This window comes from Pyrgilauda ruficollis, unplaced genomic scaffold, assembly GCF_017590135.1.
Source record: "Pyrgilauda ruficollis isolate IOZ18807 unplaced genomic scaffold, ASM1759013v1 scaffold16, whole genome shotgun sequence".
Taxonomy (NCBI): Eukaryota; Metazoa; Chordata; class Aves; order Passeriformes; family Passeridae; genus Pyrgilauda; species Pyrgilauda ruficollis.
The window spans coordinates 1,649,519-1,666,668 of NW_024514764.1; the positions used below are offsets into that span (position 1 = coordinate 1,649,519).

Here is a 17,150-nt window from a genome sequence, read left to right on the forward strand (position 1 = left end):
GCTGCGGGCAGCCCAGCGGCGGGGCCCTGCGGTGGGGGCGGTCCCGGTTCCGGTTCCGGGCGCCGCTCGGGCCGGGGGGGCCGCGCCGCCATCGCCGCGATGCCGAAAGGTGGTGGGGACCGGGCCGGGCCGCGCCGGGCGTCCCCCCGCGGGGAGCGGTGGCGGGGGGGACACGGGGCACGGAGAGGAGGGGGCTGAGGGGGTGTGTGGGCCGCCCCGGCCCCGGCAGGGCTCGTGTTCGCCCCCGGCTGTGGAGATGCCGCGGCGGCTCCGTTCTCCCGCTGTCCCGGCCTCGGGGGAGCCTGTGCGGGTCCCTTTCCCCCTCACCGGCGGCGGGCGCCGTCCCCGCGGCTGTGTTTGTGCTCGGGGGGGGCGTCTCGGGTTTCCTTTCCCCCCGTTCCCGGCGGCTCCGGGGCTGCCTCGCCCGCTCCCCGCCCCCGAGAGGCGCCGCGTTCCCCCCGCCCTTCACGGAGCCGGGCCCGTTCTGAGCCCCCCAGAGCAGCAGCAGCAGCCCCTGGGGGTGCCCGCGCCTCCCGCCGCCCCGGGCTGGGCTCCATGTGCTCCCGCCGGAGCGGGAACCGCGGCCGCTTCCCTGGGACGGGCTCCCGGAGCAGCGGGGAGAGGGTACCGGGGCCGTCCCGGGGCGGTACCGGGGGGGTTCCGGGGCTCCGAGCGCGGCCCCTTCGGTGCGGCCGCGGTTTGGGTGTTGCGGGGCGGGCAGGGACTCGCTGCGGCTGTGATTCAGGAGCGGGGCTGAGGCACGGCCGGGCTGTCAGGGCTCGGCGGGATCCACCCAGAACCTTCTCCACGCGCTCGGGCTGCAGGGCTGGCTCCTGCCGGCCCGCGCCTTCCTCCTGCCCGCAGTTTGCTCTATTTCATCGGCTTTTCCCAGCCTTTAGCGCCAGACTGATTCCTCGCTTAGATTTTATTGAACCGCTTCGTTTTGGGTCCGTTTGCGCAGATAGGGCTGGAGCTTTCACGTGGTTTTTGTGAAGGCAAAGAACCGTGGTGGGTTATAACCCCATTTTTCATGTTTAAATGCCTGTAAGTCAGGATTTCCTGCTCTGTAGTTCGTTGTACAGGTTTCAGTGTTTGATTCGAGCCTTTTGCTTTTTGGAAGTAGAGGGGCTTTGATAGTTTTCCCCCAAGTCACTGGGAGTTGTTGGATTGGTGGCAGAAGAGTGGATTTTGGCACTCATTGTTTACTATAAAAGGGAGGGGTATAAACAAGCTACTAATAAATTTTTTACAGAAATATTTCCAATTAATTTCCTATTTCCCCCCTCCCCCCCAATACTTTGATTTTAAAAATAAGAGATTCCATCAGTATCATCCCATTCTCTTTCATCTCAATTCCTTAATTAGGCTGTTCAAAGCTGAAGACAAATGTGTTTGAACATGGGCCTGCCTGGGCACCACTGGGCTTTGCTGCAGGTGAAATCTGCAGGTGATTCTGTTTTAAAAGTGCTGCACAGAGGTGGAAAAGAAGCATTATCCCTGTTTTCAGATGGGGAAACTGAGGCACAGAGCTGGTCAGTGGCAGGTGTTGGGCCAGCTCCCTGTGTCTGACGTGAGGTTTGATCTCCCTGTGGGAGCAGAGCCCCATCCCTGCACTGTGCTGAGCTCTCATGGGCTTCATTCTTCCATTTGCTTCTTTTTAGGCTTTTAATGTAAAATCCTTTCATTTTAGTTGCTTCTCCCCCTTATCACCAGTGTTTATTTGCAGTAGTGAGCAGTTTGTGTTCCTTGGTGCTGAGCCCAGTGTGGAGTTCTGGCCCAGCTGGGTGAGGAGCCCTGGCCAGGCTGGGAGCACAGTTTGGGTATTTGGGGCTTGGTGTGTCACAGATGTCACTGCTGTTCCATTTGAGTGATGTCATGTGCTGGGCAGTGAGGTGATGTCTCCCCAGGAGCATTCATTCCCATGGCAGATCTCCTTCCAGGGTGTCAGTGTTCCCACGTGGGATGGCTGGGAGCAGACAAACAGAAAACACCTGTCTGCCTGCACCAAAGCTTCTGGTTGTGCTTGGGGTTTGAGAGCCCTTGAGCTTCCCCAGCTGAATCCAGGGACAAGAATTTGGTCTCTGCACTTCCCTGTCTTTTGGAAAAATATCTCAGAAGTTTCTGTAAAGCTTCACAGTGAGGTTTTGGGACAGAACTAAGGCATTGTGAGAGTTTGTCTGTGCTGAGCCAGGGGAATTGGTCAGAAAAAGTTGGATCTCTAAGACTCCAGAGAGAGCAGATCTCCCATGGATCCCACACAGTGCCAGGGAGGGAGAGATGATCCCTCATCCCTCCCCATCACTGTAAGGTTCCCATTGTCCTTGTCAGGTGAAGTGGGGAGGATGAGACAGATCCAGTGTTTCCTGCTCCTTCCATGGCTCTTCAGCACTGCTGCAGTGGCAGAGAGCTGCCTTGCTTTTTGTTGTTTGCTTTTTGCCACTCTCCCTCACTCAGGGCTGGATTGGCTCTATCCATCTTCCTTTCCATTTCTTTGGGCTGGAAGAACATAACCAGAGCAGTGGCTTGAGGGGAGCATTAATGGCTTCAGCAGTTCATTAATCAACAGAATTTGGAACTTGGGGCAGTGCCAGCCACAGTGACTCCCCTTCTTTTTCCTAGAGCTTGTTTTTATTTTTCCTAATAAAGCAGTAAAACTGGAGGCTCCTTTTAGTACTTCTTCAGCTCCCATTGTAATTCCCAAAGCTTTTGTCCAATTAGCTTCCTATTTTTTCCTGGCACAGTGGGAGTGGTTAAGAAGCCAAGCTTGTTGGAATGTTGGTTGTAACCACAGGAACACACTGTGATTCCTCCTGTGCAGGAAACGGGGATCTGCTGTGGGACTGAGCATCCCTTGCCAGCCTGGGAAGGGAATTGGAGAGGCCACAAGCACAGGCAGGGAAGGGTGATATCAATAATCCCAGTTCTCTGTGTCTCACCTTAAAATCTTGGAGCATTTCACCAAGTTCACTGGGGGGTTTTGTTTAGGGTCTGTCAGAGGAGCTATTTTGGTTTGTCCTATCCACACCTAAAATCCAGAGAGTGCTGCAGGAGGAGCAGACCTTTCTGGAAGTTACCACTAAACCATTTGTTATTTTTATTATTTTGTGCAGGTAGAAAAGGAGGCCACAAAGGCCGAGCAAGGCAGTACACAAGTCCTGAGGAGATTGATGCCCAGCTCCAAGCAGAAAAGCAAAAGGCAAGGGTATGTGTTTGCTCCTTTGTCTGTTTTCTGTCCTAATTCCTGCCTTATCACTGCTCAGGAGCAATGGCAGCTTAGCCAAGTGCTGCAGATCATTCCAGCAGTGATCACAGTGTGGATCCCAAATACCTCCAGCTGGGGAGACTCCAGGGTGTCAGCCAGTCTGGTTCCTGAGGCCTGGGAGCACCCAGGGCAGCATTGGAAGGTTAAAGGACAGGGAGCTGATTACACAGCAGCTCTGGAGATCTCTTCTCTCCATATTTCATCATTTCAGTCTCCAGTGTCAGCTCATTTTTTATCCATGTTCTGCAGCTTGGCTTTAGAGAGCAAGGACCACATCTTGACATGTTACTGTATATTGAAATTACTGTATTTGACATGTTACTGTATATTGAAATGATTGTATTTGCCCTCTTCCTATTGTAGATTTATGGACCAAACTCCTTTGACTTCTTCCTGGACACAAGATTTTCGTGTTTGACTCTACTTTGTAGGGAGAGATAAGAGTTTTCTGGTGTGGGGTCACTTTTGGGTGTGTTTCTGTGCCCCAGCATTGGACTGTAACAGCTCCCCCCACTTCCCCCATGACCTGACTGCTGTCATGAAAGCCTTGGCTGCATCTTGGGGCTCTTGCTCTCTTTATTCCCAGCTTATCACAGCTCTGGTGACACTGATATTTTTCTGTGACTTTCTGAAAGTGCTGCCTCAGCCCAAATGCACAGTTCCAGCTGAGGCCTCACAGCACTGACCACAGGAGGATAATTACACCCCATGTAGGAAATCCTGGTGAATACCTCTGAGATGACTCTCAAGCAGTTCTGAGCCATAGTGTTGAGTCCTTTTTAATGTTTTGCCCAGCTGGAACTCGAGATGATTGTTTGGTTTGCTGCTTAGCCACATATTCCAGCTTTGTGTAGGATTTCTTCTTCCAAACTGCAAATCCTCTTGTTAGTTTTTGATTCCACCTTCTTGGTTTCATGCCATATTTCCAAATTCTGAAACCACATATGAGTCTCATCCTGTTTTCCAAAATAATTCCAACTCCTACCAGTGTGATGTCATTCACAAACTGTGTAAGTGTTCTCTGCTTCCATGTTGTTAATGAAAATACTGACTGGAAGTGGAACAGAGAAGCAGGACCCACTTGAAATATGTGTCTTGTTTCACAGCAAACCAGAGAACTGCTCTTTGAGAAGGATTTATTTTTTGTGGTAATCCATATCACATAGTGATGGTTACATCTAACACTGATATATTAAGGAAAGCTTAAAAAAACCCTACAATTAACAAAATTACTCCTCTTACTGTTCCTTGCTCATCCACTTTGCTGGTTGCTTGATGAGAGGTGTTGGTAGTGTAAAACAAGCTGTTCACACCCATGCTGGTTCTTTTATGATTCAGAAATAATTCCCAGGTTCTGACTGGTGGAAGCTGTGCTAAAAAGGCTGTAATTCCTTGGATGATAATGTTCAGGTTGATGGTTGTCAATTTTCTCCTCTAGGTATTTTTATTTATCCACAGGATAAGCTCTAAGCTGCATCCATGTAGTTTCCAGTCTCTGAGGTAGTGTGCACTGGAAACCCAGGCCAAAATTCTTCTGGAGAGCTTTCATTTGGGGAAAGTAAAGTGCCAGTGGTGTCTTTCACAGTCATTTTCCTGTTAGAGGGAGCAGCAGAGTTGTTTGAAGGTGATGCTGTTGCTGAGGAGGAGCCCTCATTCTGTGACAGCCACACCCCCTTGGTGGCACAAAGCCACATCAGGAGCACCAGTGCTCAGAGCTGTCTCATCCCTCCAAAATCTCATTTAGGAGCTGGGTTTGGAGTTTTTAGTGACATACATTTCCTCTGATTTTGTAGGAAGAGGAGGAGCAAGAAGAAGGAGGCGAAGGAGCAACAGGGGACCCTAAAAAGGAGAAGAAATCTTTAGATTCAGATGAGAGTGATGAAGATGACGAGGATTATCAGGTACTGCATTCTCAGGGCACTTGATGCACCTAACACTTGGGCTGGGGGGGAGATGCACACTCTGGATTCTGAGCAGAAACACTTAGAGTGCATTTTTTATAGAACTACTTTTAGAAGCCAAAAAATGCTCACTTGACAGCATTTTGCCCTCAGAATGAGAACTTGTGAACATTTACAAATGAAATACAAAGGCAACAAGATTTTTAAAAAGGCTGAAGGTGCCTTGATTCATGAGTGGTTTTACTGGCTTGTAGTAAAATGTTGCCTTGTGCTTTTGGGATGCTTTGCAGTGTGTTTGGGGATCTCTGGTACCACCAGAGCTGGGTGTGAGAGCTGCTCAAGCTCCCTCTTGTTCTTGACCTGCAGCAAAAGCGCAAAGGAGTGGAGGGGTTGATAGACATAGAGAACCCCAACCGTGTCATTCAGACAACCAAAAAAGTCACTCAGCTGGACCTGGATGGACCCAAGGAGCTCTCACGACGAGAGAGGTGAGTGTTCCCTGCTCACCCTGGAATTTGATGCAGGGAGTTGTTTCCCCTGCTCTGTGTCAGTGTTTCAGGGGGGCCCTTAAAAGTGTGTTGCTGCCTAAAGCAGGCACTGAGCAGCAGCAAACTGGGCTCACTGTGCTTCAAAACGTGATTCCTTAGAAACTTCAGAGGAGCTGTCTGTTCTCTGGGAGCAGCTGTGGCCATCCTGGAGCCAGGCAGCCTGCCCTGGTGCTCTGAGAGAAAGGGATTTAGGCCATTCCTTTCCTAAGGTTTTATGCCAAAAATCAGACCTAACAGAAACCCTGAAATCATACTGTTGTGAAAGAGATTTAGGCCATTCATTTCCTGAAGTTTTATGCCAAAAATCAGAATAGAAATCCATTAATCAGAGGTCACTTTGGATCCACTTTAGTCTAGCTGCAGAAGGTGCTCTAGTGACAGGTAGCATTTTCCCAGATTCCAGATACTGTGATGAAATTTTTATCTGGGCAGATTAATTACCTGGAAACCAAAGTTTAATCTTCTAGTTTCATTTAGCAATGGTGAGGTTTGGAAGGGAAGGTTTAATCTTTTTTATTTGGGATAGATTGCTTCAGCAGGACACCTTTGAGGGTAAGGCAGGGAAAAACATGTCACAGTTCTTGTGATGTGGGGCTAGTTCATTTGACCTCCTTGTGTGTCCATGTCCTTACTTAGCTGAAGGGAGGTAGAAATAATCTCTCACCTCACCCCTGTTCAAGCCCTGCAAATAGACAGAACCTGTGCTTGAAAACTGGTGAAGGACTCCCCAGTTTTAGGGTTTTTCCTGGTTGGAAACCCCTGCTCTGCCTGTTCCTGTGGGCTTGCCTGGATACTCTGGTGACTGGTGTGTTTCTTTTGGGCAGAGAGGAAATAGAGAAGCAAAAGGCAAAAGAAAGATACATGAAAATGCACCTAGCTGGGAAAACAGAGCAAGCCAAGGCAGACCTTGCCCGATTAGCCATCATTCGGAAGCAAAGGGAAGAAGCTGCCAGGAAGAAAGAAGAAGAAAGAAAAGGTTAGAGAATAATTAATCATTTTCTTCTACCTCTCCATGCCATGGTTGCATGGCACACATCCCTCCTCTGGCCTGGGTGGTGCTGCTGGGTGTCATCAACTCCCCTCAGCAAAGCCAGGCTCAGCTGTTTCCCTCTCATAAAGTTCTTGCCTTATGAATAAGAACTTGGGCACCAGAGCAGGGAGAGAGAGAAGGGAATTGCCCTTGATATCCATCTTGTCCCCTGCCTCTCAGGCAATGCTGGCTCCAGTTTGGGGGTTTAGCAGGCTCCTTGTGCTGGGTGATTTGTCTGTTTTGCATGTGGGGATCTGAACTGCCCAGGGAGTTCCAGCACTCCTGGAGGAGTCCTCCCTGGGAGGCATGAACCAGCATTCTGAACACAGCTCCTTGGTGGCTTCCACAGAGAAATTTGGGCATCAGGGTGATTTGTGGACACCTGGAGAGAGGCAGGGATAGAAGGGAACATCAAGAGGAGCTGTACCTCTTACCTCTGAGAAGTTGGTGGGAAGGGTGGGATTTTTTCCATTACCCAACTGGCAGGATTCTGATCCCTGGGGCTGCCACAACTCCCCCAGTCCCTGATGTGCACCATGAAATGATGAAACTCTGTTGTTCTTCTCCCCAGCAAAAGACGAAGCGGCCATGGCAGGTAAAAGACTGCAGTCACTATCCCTTAACAAGTAAGCACAGGCCATGCAAGAGGAGGAAGCACCAGGGAACTGTGCCTGGTCCTGCCAGGAGCTCTGCCTTCCATCGCTGCCACGCAGGGCATCCTGCAGCATTGACCTCACCTCCACCTCCAAGAGACACTGACGATGTGTTTGTCCTCATCCTGGCACAGATTTCCATTTGGGGTTAGGGGCAGCTGCTCTCTGCAGTGCAGAGCTGTGCTGGACGGCAATTCCCTGTAACAGTTTGGAAACATGAATGTTTTTGCTGTTTTTAGGATCAAGAACTCGTAGACGGTGGGAGGGGGGCAGGGTGGGAGGGAGCTGTGTGGGAGGGGAGGTGCTTCAAATACTAGATTGCAAGAAAATAGATTGTGGGGTCGTTTTGGGGTGGGGCATGGGGTGGGGAACTGACTTGGTATGAAATCCCAAAGGATAATGTATCTGAGGAATCCAGTTGGCAAAGAGCCCATCCAATTTTGCTGCAGGGCGTTGCAGTATAAGCTGGGAGCCTGACTTCATGGACATCTGGAGTGCCGTTCCTTCCTGGATTCATCCCTCCTTTCTTGCAGCCAGTCTCCCCTTTTCCCTCCTCTTCATTTTCTTTTTCTTCTCCTTATTAGGGATAGTGCCAGTTTTTAACCACATCATCCTTTGTTTAAAGGAGAAAAACAAACAACATTTATTGTGTCAGATCCAGATGGAAAAAAAAAAAAAACAAAAAGCAAAAAAAAAAAAAAACTTGATCAAGTTTAAAAACCACCAAGAGAACTTGTATATTTGGCTGATTAAACTGTAAGTTATCAGAACTGCTGTGGCCTCGTGAGTGTGTGAAGGGCACAGCTGGGGGGTCCTGGAGGAGGCACAGCTGCACTTGGGGGCTGCTGGTTGTGGTGTGGAGTTTGGCTCTGGGTTCAGGAGCTCTGTCAGCACACACAGCCCGAGGGAAAAAGCTTTTCCTGCTGTTCTGATGGATGTCTTGCACAATCTGTTTACCACGGTGCAGGAAGCAATTACCCTCAGGCCACTGTCTGGCCTGGTCCCCTGTCAGAGGGGCAGTCACTGCACTGTCACCTCCTCTTGATGTCTCTGGAGGGGAGAAGCTGCAGCCTGCTGTGCCCCCGGGGGTCTGGGGTCTGTTCAGGGACACCAGTGCTCCCCAGACTTCCCAAAGGCTGGACAGGCAGCCCCAGGGCTTGGAGCACTGGACGTCACTGGGAGAGGGGTTGCAGCTGTGGAGATGAAGGGTGACAAATGGGATTTGTTCCATGTCACCCTGGTCGTGCCTGGATGCAGGGACTTGGGCACAAGGGTGTGACACAGGGCTGTGCCCCAGGGAAAGTCACCATGAGCTGCTGGCTCAGACCACAGCTCAGCTCAAGCCAAGATTTGGGATAGGAAATGCTCTCAGGGAGATGTGGGGGATGAGAAGTGCTGGCAGGAGAGGTGCCTGTGCTGTCAGCTCCAGGAGGGAGGAGCTGATGTGGGACGGCCTGGCATGGGATGTTTGGGTGATCCTTGGAGCACAGGGAGGTGGATGGGGCAGGATGGGGAGTTTTTGGGCTGATGCTGGGATGGAGCAGGGCAGGAGCCACAGGGGAGAGGGTTGAGGGTTGTGAACACATGGAAATGGGTGGGAAAATCTTCTCCAAGTAACAACTCCCACTCACTGAGGGCTGGAGCAGAACTCAAATGTCACTGTCCCTCTGGCAGCCAGTGCTCCCTTCCCAAGCCATGGGAAGGTGCAGGATTAGCTGGGCAGCCCAAGGTCTCTGAGCTGGCTCCAGGTTTGGGAATTGCCCACCTGACCAGGGAACTCAGGGAATGGGAAACCTGTGCTTCCTGGCCGCTTCCATCCTCTGCCCTCCATTTTCCCTAACCCCAATCCTGGTTTGAAATGGTGCTGGAGCAGGGAACAGAAAAGTGACATTCCCTTTATCCCCACAATCCCAATTCCCATTCAGCACTGGTGGCAGAAAGGATGTGAGCACCCGTGGCACAGCACTGTGCTCTGCCCTGATCACACCTGTGTTTCCACTGAACTTGTTCTAAAAAAGTGCAAAAAAACTCCATTTTGATTTATTCAGGAAAATCCTTTATTTGCTATTTCTCCAAGCAATGTATGACCAGCATCGGGAAGGATGGTAACAAAAATAGTAAGAAAAATGTTTTTTATTGTCTAGAAACAGCCACCAGGGCTGGCTGGCAGCGGGGACAGGCACTGGTGGCATTGTGGCACGGGGTGGGGGTGGCAGAGGGCAGCAGGCAGGGGCAGAGCAGGGGCAGCTGGAAGCCAGGATGCCCTTCCCGGGTGGATCCTTCATTTGATCTTGAGATCCTTCAGCGCCGACTCCAGGCTCTGGAGTGAAACAGGAAGGTACAGAAACTGGAGGTGGCTGGGGAGCTGGAAGAGGGGAACTGGGATGGTTCAGGGCTGGTACTCCCAGCCTGGGGGGTCCACGGGGATTCCTTACCTTGACATCCCAGATGCTCATGCCCCCATCCATCCCCGTGGTACAGAACTGGGAGCACTTGTCCTTCCCACCAGTCAGCACCGAGATCTGGCTGTGGGTGCAAAGAGGGAGCAGCAATCAGTCCCAGGGCTGAGCCCTTAGGGTGGGAATGGGGCTGGAGCCCTTCATCTCCCCCACCAGTGCAGGAAGGCACGGGGGATAGACAGGGATGCTCCAAGGATGCTCCAGGACCGTCCCAGCTTTGGGACTGGACTAGACTAGACCTCTCTTATCTCCCCTTCCCACATGCAAGGATTTTCCCCTGGGAAACTCGGGGATATCCAGGGCTGTCACAGCTCCTGGTGCTGGAGCCTCTCCCTCCCACTTGCGGGGATGCCCAGGGACATTCTGGGGATATCCAAGGATGCTCCAGGGCTGGACAGCAGCACAGCCAGGGGATGCTCAGGGATCATCAACCTCGAGGTGCCCCCAAGCCTGCCCAGCCCCACCTGATGCTGTTCTTGTGCAGGGTGTCCAGGGTGGCGTTGGCCGTGTCCGAGCTCGCTTTCTTGTCCAGGTTCTGGAAGCGCTCGCGGGCGGTGAGGCCGCGCTGGGAGCTCTGCTTGGGGACATCCAGCTTCCCCCCGAAGGTCAGGGTGCCCTGGCTCTCCTCGTAGGTGAACAGCATCGGGCAGCAGTCGTGGCCCTGGGGGACAAACCTGCCCTGCTCAGCGCCCCCCGGCCGGCTCCAGCCGCAGCTCCCAGCCCGTGTCCCTGCCCGGACTCACCGCGGCCACCAGGCTGTTCTCGGTGATGAAGGTGACAGCCAGCAGGGGCAGCGTCTCGGTGCACAGGGAGGCAACGCTGCGAGGTGTGAAACACCAGCTGAGCTTCAGCCTCAGTGCTGAGACTGGCACAGCTCATCACACAAGGGGAGACACCACCTCCTCCACCTGTGGTGATCTGGGGATGTCCCAGGGGTGTCCCAGGTCCTGGGGCTGAGCCCTCCGTGTCCCACACCCAGGTACAGGGACGCTCAGGGGAAACCCAGGGATGGTCACAGATACTCCAGGGATGCTCAGGGATACCCAGGGCTGCTCCAGAGCTGTTCCCAGCTCCTGAGGCTGAACCCCTCTACCTCCCCCACCCAAGTAGATGCTCAGGGGATACTCATAAATGCCCAGGGATGTTCTAGGGCTAACCCAGCTCCTGAGGCTGAACCCTTCCATCTCCCCCACCCATGTGCAGGGATGCTCTGGGATTGCTCTTGGCCCAACCCAACCCAGCTACCTCCATCCCCGTGTTCGTTTGGGGGTCAAGCCCTGCTGCCATCCCCAGCACAGCCTCCCCCAGTCCCCCCTCCTGTCCCCAGCCCTGCTTACGCCATCTTCTTGCCAGCGTCGGCGAGGCACAGGGTGCTGTCATGGCTCACCCAGGCCACCCTGGAGCCACTGGCTGAGAAGCAGATGCTGTGCACCCACCCACAGCTGCTGCTCGACTCGAACATCAGCTCCCCAAAGGGCATCTTGGAGCCCCAGGGCGTGGGGCTGGGCCGCTCCTCCACCTCCTTGATGTAGGCTGAGAAGATCCTGGGGGGGGAGAGCCTTGCATGTGTCCCTGGATGCAGGGCCTGTGTCACCCTCATCCCCGCCCCCTGCCTCAATTGTGTGACTCAGTTTCCCTGGCAGAGCCTGTGCAGTGTCCCCCTATCTCCCATGGGTGCTGTACCCCTGGGATGGTCCCCAGGCTGCTCTGCATCTCCCCTGTGCTCCATTCCCTGCTCCAAACAGCACCTGAGGTGAAGCCTGCCCCCAGCTCATCCTTGGGGATCCCCTGCATGAGGCCCCCAGTCACCCAGCCCCTGCTCCTCACCTGCACTTGAAGTCACAGGAGCCAGCGGCCAGGAGGACGTTGTTGGGGTGCCAGTCCAGGCTGAGCACCGTCGAGCGGATGGGCTTCTTGATGTGCTTGCAAACCCACCTGTGTGGAGAGGGGGTGGCAGCAGAGGGGCAGCATCACCACCTCCAGAGCCCCCTGGAGGTGGTTTTTTGGGGATTTTGGGGAACTGGCTGATGCTGCTCAGGGCTCCAAGTGTCCCAGGAGCTGCCCTGGGCCACTGTCCTGCAGTAGCAGCTTGGGCACGGGGAGTCCATCCTTCCATTTCCCCACCTGTCTCTATCTCCAGCTCCTCCAGTCTCTCATTTCCCAATCCATCTCCCATCCATCCATCCATCCATCCATCCATCCCCCCGGTCTTTCCCCTCAGGACAGACCCACTCAGAGCCTCACCAGTCGTTCTCCTGCTCGAAGTAGCAGATGGAGATGAGGCGGGAGCCGCTGCCCACGGCGAATTTGTTCTCCTTGGGGGACCACTTGACGCAGCGAGCAGCGCGGTTGATGCGCAGGATGACCAGGGTGGGCTTCCACACGTTGCCCTTGAGGGTCCACACGTAGGCGTTGCGGTCGGTCCCGCACGTCACCAGCCGGTTGCTCTCGGGGGCCCAGTCGATGCCTGGAAGGCAGAGGGGGATGATGGTGGCCCACGGTGGCCCAGGGAGCCTCAGGAATGGGAATGGTGGCACTCACGGCTGGGGGATGTCTGAAGGTGTGGTTGTTCTGGGTGATCTCTGCTCTGCAGCTCCTCTTTGCCCCACACCATCCCTCCCACCTCAAAGCATTCCATGTCAACCCATCCCACCCCATCTCTCTCATCCATCCATCCCCATCCCTTCCCATGCCTCCCACACCATTCCATTCCATCCCAACCCTATACATCCATCATCCATCCATCCCTCATTCCACTCTACCCCATCCCTTCCCTTCCCATCCATCCCGCATCACCCCACTTCATCTCACCCATCCATCCATATCCCTTCCCGTCCCTCCTTCCCTCCACCTCATCCCTCTCCATCTCTCCCATCCCACTCCTGGCTGCCTTCAGCTTGACACAACCTGCTCCTCTCTGCCCCACCCCTGCAGAACCCCCATACACTGGGTGCCAGTGCCACGAGCAGGGCTGGGAGCAGCTCTGGGACAGGCCCAGCCACCAGCCATGTCCCTGTCCCTCTGCCAGCCAGGACTGACCTGTCACCTGCCCATTGTGCTCCTTCAGCTCGTGGACTTTGCTCCACTTGGCCCCGTCCTTGCGGTAGATGTGAACCTCGTGGTTGTTGGGGCACAGGGCGATCTCTGGGGGTGACAGTGGCCAGGACAAAGCCCTTCCCTGGGTCACAGGCTCTGCAGGGCCAACCAGCACCCACCCCCCCTTCCTGGGCTCCAGGTCCCCACTGAGCCCCAGCTGTCTGAGGGGGTCCTACCAAGCCCCCAGCCCTGCTCCTGCCCTGATGCTGCAAATTGTCCCTCTGGAAGGGAGAACCCACAGCCCAGGGTCATCCCTTCCCTACAGTGCAGCCCCATGGGGCTGGGGGGATGAGACAGGACAGGATGGGAGAGGATGGGATGGAACAGGACGGCTGGGGGTGCACAGCTCCCAAATCCAGCCCCAATTTGGGTGCACAGCTCCCAAATCCAGCCCCATCCCGCCCCGCCCGCCCGGCGCTCCGGCGCAGCAGAGAAAGCCCTTTTTGTTCTCCCTCATCCCCCGGGCCGCGCTCGGGAAATGCCATCGCCCGTGAATCACCCGGCTCTGCCCCGTCCCTCCCTCCCCTGCCGGTGCCTCGGGGCCGGAGCTGCGCTGGCACCCCCGTGCCAGGCTCTGTCCCGGCACCGGGACACACCGGGATGAGCTGTCCCAGCCCCCAGACCTGCCCGTGGCAGGATCTGCTTCCCCAAACCCAAACCCAGCCCCGGAGCATCGCCCCCCCCGGGGGTTTGAGCCAGGACAGTGCCGGGATGTCCCGGGAATGTCGGGGTGCCCCAGGCGTACTCACGGGTGCGGTCCTTGTTCCAGGCGTGGCAGCTGATGGGCTCCAGCAGGAAGCTGTGGTAGGCCATGGCTCACGGGCTGGGCACAGGGAGAGACCCCCAGGCTGTCAGGACAGGCTGCTGCAGCCACAGGGATGAGATCCCAGCCCCACAGAATGATCCTTCCCACTGGGATCAGCCCTGTGTTGCAGCCCATGTCTCTCCTCTGCCGGGGAGAGGGTTTTCCTGAGGATTTCCAAGCTCAGAAACTGTCCATTTCCAGGAACTTCTAAACCTTGCTGTCATCCTGCTCCTCCTGGCTGGAGCTGGCTGGGCACGCAGGGACCCTGGTGCCAGCAGCCCATGTGCACCCCTGGGGTCCCACCATGGGCAGCACCTCCTCTCTCCACCCCAAAAGGGCCAGAGCCACTCCACACCTTCCCAGATCCACTCCTCCCTCCACACCTCTCATTTAGGGAGAGCCAAAGCCCCATGGAGGCACTTCCATCCCATCAGGGCTCAGCCCTCAGGACTGATCCCTGCTCCTGGCTGAACTCCAGCCATTCCTGCTGCTCCCCAGCTGCCATGGGATGGAGCAGGTTGCCCCAAAGGTCCCTCCAGGAGCCACAGGAGAGGGAAGGGCTCTGAGCAGCATCACAGCTCCTTGGCCATCCACCCAGGGAGCGCAGGGATGGAGGGAAACACCTCGCCAGGGTGTGGCTGAGGACAGGAATTACTCACAGCCTGCTCTCAGCTATTTTGGGAACTCCATGAACACGTCCCGTTTTCTTTGGCAGCCAAAAACATTACAGGGGAAGGGAAAAAAATCCCTCTTAGCAAAGCTCCATCCCTGGGCTGGGGAAAAGAAAATCTGAGGAGCTCCATCAGCTGCCTTCTGCATGTGGAGAAATTCCAGGGCTGATGCAGGACAGCCCCTGGCCGAGGACATGGGCATGGATGAGGAGGCAGCTGCCCTATGCACAGCCCTGGGATGCAGCACAGGGTGTCCCACGGAGGGTACAAAGCTGCTGCCACCACGGGCCTCTCCCTCGAGCCCTGAGGATAGAGCAGCACCAAGAGGGATGGACAAACCCATCAGCAACAGGCACATTGCAAGAGATCAGGAGAGGGAAAAATGAGTGAAAAAGGGATTTGGCTGAAATGGGCACCTGGCCCAAAGGGCTCCCAGGAGGAGGGATGAGAGGCAGGACACACAGAGCTCGTTCTGACTTTGACACTAAGAAAACAGCAATACTTTTTCTTTTTCCAGGTGGTTTGGGAGCTCAGAGGCACAAACTCTCCTCGCTGGGTCCCTGCTGCTCCCTTGCTGAGTGCCACCCGAGGGGACGAGCTCAGCCGCCGTGCCAGACACGGGAAGGAGTGCGGGCTGCGAGGGCCCTCCCTCCAGCGGGGAGTTTGGTGTTTTTATTTCCCCACGGCCCCTTTGGAGCCATTTCCCCGCTGGCTGAGTCCTGCCCCGCCCTGCAGTGACCCACGGGGGCTCGGCCGCCCCTTCCCCAGCTGGAAGAGCATCAGAGGAGCTGTGGATACATACCTCCCTTCCCCCCAACCCGGGGGCTCTTGAGGGAGGAAAATGGGAATTTTCCGAAGGCCAGACAGGGCGGGATTGGGAGCTGGAACAGCTCCGTTATCTCCCCGGCCAGTCCAAGCAGTTCGGAAACATCCTCGGAGGCGATAACCAAACCTTGGCAGAGCCGGGCGCCGGGGGCTCCTCCCAGTCCCGGGAGGAAGCCACACACCGGAGGAGCTGGAATTTGGGTTTTTACGAGCCTGGCGGGGTGGCGGGAGGAGGGTTTGTACCCAATAAGGATCCTGCTGGGAGCTGGGACCCCCTGACACTCTCCACGGACACTGTGGTGGACCCCTGCACCACCAAGACCCCAACAGAGACCCCCGGAGCCCCTCTGCGCCCTGGGCAGCTGGAGGTGTCACCCCCTGCTCCCGCCAGCCAGGTTGGGGACACCCGTCCCCAGAGCCCAGTGCTGGTGGGGTACCCCATGAGCCCTGAGGGGACACCCCCGTCCCAGGGCAAGGAGGGTGTGGCTCTGACCCTCCTCTTCCTCGCAGCGGGAAAGCGCGAAGCAGCCGATTCCCGAGGAGGGGAGGCAGATTGCGGCAGGTCCGTCTCTGTCGGCACCAACCCCGAGGGGACCCCCACGGGAGGACTCTTTCCACCCCCCCAGAGCTGTCAGACCGCCGGCAAGAGAAAAAAAAGCGTCAAATTTGCTGACAAAGCTGAGAAAAAACCCCAAAACATCCGAAAGGCTGCGACAGCGATACTCGCAGGGGGCAAGGGGCTGCCTGCACCCCCCTGACCCCAGCCCGGGGGGACCCCCGAGCCCGGGGCAGGGTGTGAGCGAGGAGCGGTGACAGCCACAGCCCCACGGGACAGCCCCGGGTCCTGCGGGTGGCAGAGCCCGTCCTTACCTTGCTGGGCAGGGCGGGCTGGGCTCGGTTCCTGGACGGCGGGGCTCGTTCATGGACTCTGGGCAGTCGACACGAACGGAGCCCGGAGCGAGCGGCGGGAGCTGTGCCTGCCCCGCCGAGGCAGCCCGACTTCCCTTTTCCTCTCCGAGAAATGCAACCACTTCCTTACGTGGGCGTTGGGGGAGCGCAGAGCACTCTGCGGCCGCCCTGCCCCTGTGCCTGGGGCCGGCCCGCTCCGCCACCGCCGCACATGGACGGGGCCCCGGCCCCAGGATGCTCCCGGCCGCTCGCTGGGACGTGGGCAGCTCGCCCTGGGTGCTCCAGGGAAGGATCGAGCCAGGAGAACAGAAGGGAAGGATCCCCTCCGGCTCGCTCTGGCAGCGGGTATTTCTCACCCTCGGCCCCCGATGCGTTTCGGAGGGATGGGGACGCCCCGATGCCTGTGCTGGCCCCCAGCCGGGAACAGCCGTGCCTGGAGCCCGCCCGGGGCGAGGCGCCCGGCGGCATCGCCTCCCACGGCCGGGGAGAGCCGCGGGACCCCGCGGGGCCGCGATCCGGCACCCTCGGCAGCAGCTGCTGCTGGTTCCTGCATCCCACGGAGCCCAGCGGGACCCAGTGCCAGGCTGGCTGCATCCCCACGCAGCAGACATCCAGCCCTCTGGTTTTATCACCTTCTGCTTCAGAGCAACTAATTTTTATCCCACTCCTGCCTGGATGCACTCATGTCCTCCCTTCCTGGGCATAGGGATGCACTCACTCACCCCTTCCCCCTCTGCTACCCCTCAGATCCCCTGACTGCAAGAAATTAAACACTCATTATTTTATGTTTAGAAGGGAAAGGAAATTGTAAAGCTCAGCCTGACTGCCAGGGGAGAAGGTGGAAGACAGGAAACCAGAGGAGGATCCAGCTCTGTGATGGAGAACAGTGGCTGCCACTCAGAGCTGATCTTCCACAGTAACAGTTGAGAAACGAGCAGGGTGCGAAGCAACTCGGGTTCCAGAGGAAGTGGTAAATTTAGTCATTGGGGTT

General features: G+C 56.1%; 2 protein-coding genes across 3 annotated transcripts; one reads left to right on the top strand and one right to left on the bottom strand.

The window, feature by feature from the left end:
- Positions 1 to 5: 5 nt before the first annotated feature.
- PDAP1 (PDGFA associated protein 1) lies at positions 6 to 8,164 on the top strand. Of its 2 annotated transcripts, none has more exons than XM_041462033.1 (6): positions 6 to 109; positions 3,111 to 3,202; positions 5,056 to 5,163; positions 5,530 to 5,651; positions 6,536 to 6,687; positions 7,313 to 8,164. In XM_041462033.1, exons 1-6 carry the CDS (start codon positions 100 to 102, stop codon positions 7,369 to 7,371), a joined length of 543 nt encoding a protein of 180 aa, XP_041317967.1. In that variant the 5' UTR covers positions 6 to 99; the 3' UTR covers positions 7,372 to 8,164. The 2 variants fall into 2 exon arrangements, with proteins under 2 accessions (XP_041317967.1, XP_041317968.1); XM_041462034.1 differs by having other exon boundaries at positions 3,111 to 3,196.
- A 1,269-nt stretch (positions 8,165 to 9,433) lies between these two features.
- Positions 9,434 to 16,329, bottom strand: ARPC1B (actin related protein 2/3 complex subunit 1B). Its single transcript, XM_041462390.1, has 10 exons — positions 16,121 to 16,329; positions 13,699 to 13,772; positions 12,893 to 12,997; positions 12,098 to 12,320; positions 11,681 to 11,788; positions 11,191 to 11,397; positions 10,597 to 10,672; positions 10,318 to 10,514; positions 9,830 to 9,920; positions 9,434 to 9,714 (listed from the first exon to the last, which is right to left on the bottom strand). The coding sequence occupies exons 2-10, from the start codon at positions 13,760 to 13,762 to the stop codon at positions 9,676 to 9,678; spliced, it is 1,110 nt and encodes a 369-aa protein (XP_041318324.1). The 5' UTR covers positions 13,763 to 13,772; positions 16,121 to 16,329; the 3' UTR covers positions 9,434 to 9,675.
- Between the last annotated feature and the right edge of the window lie 821 nt (positions 16,330 to 17,150).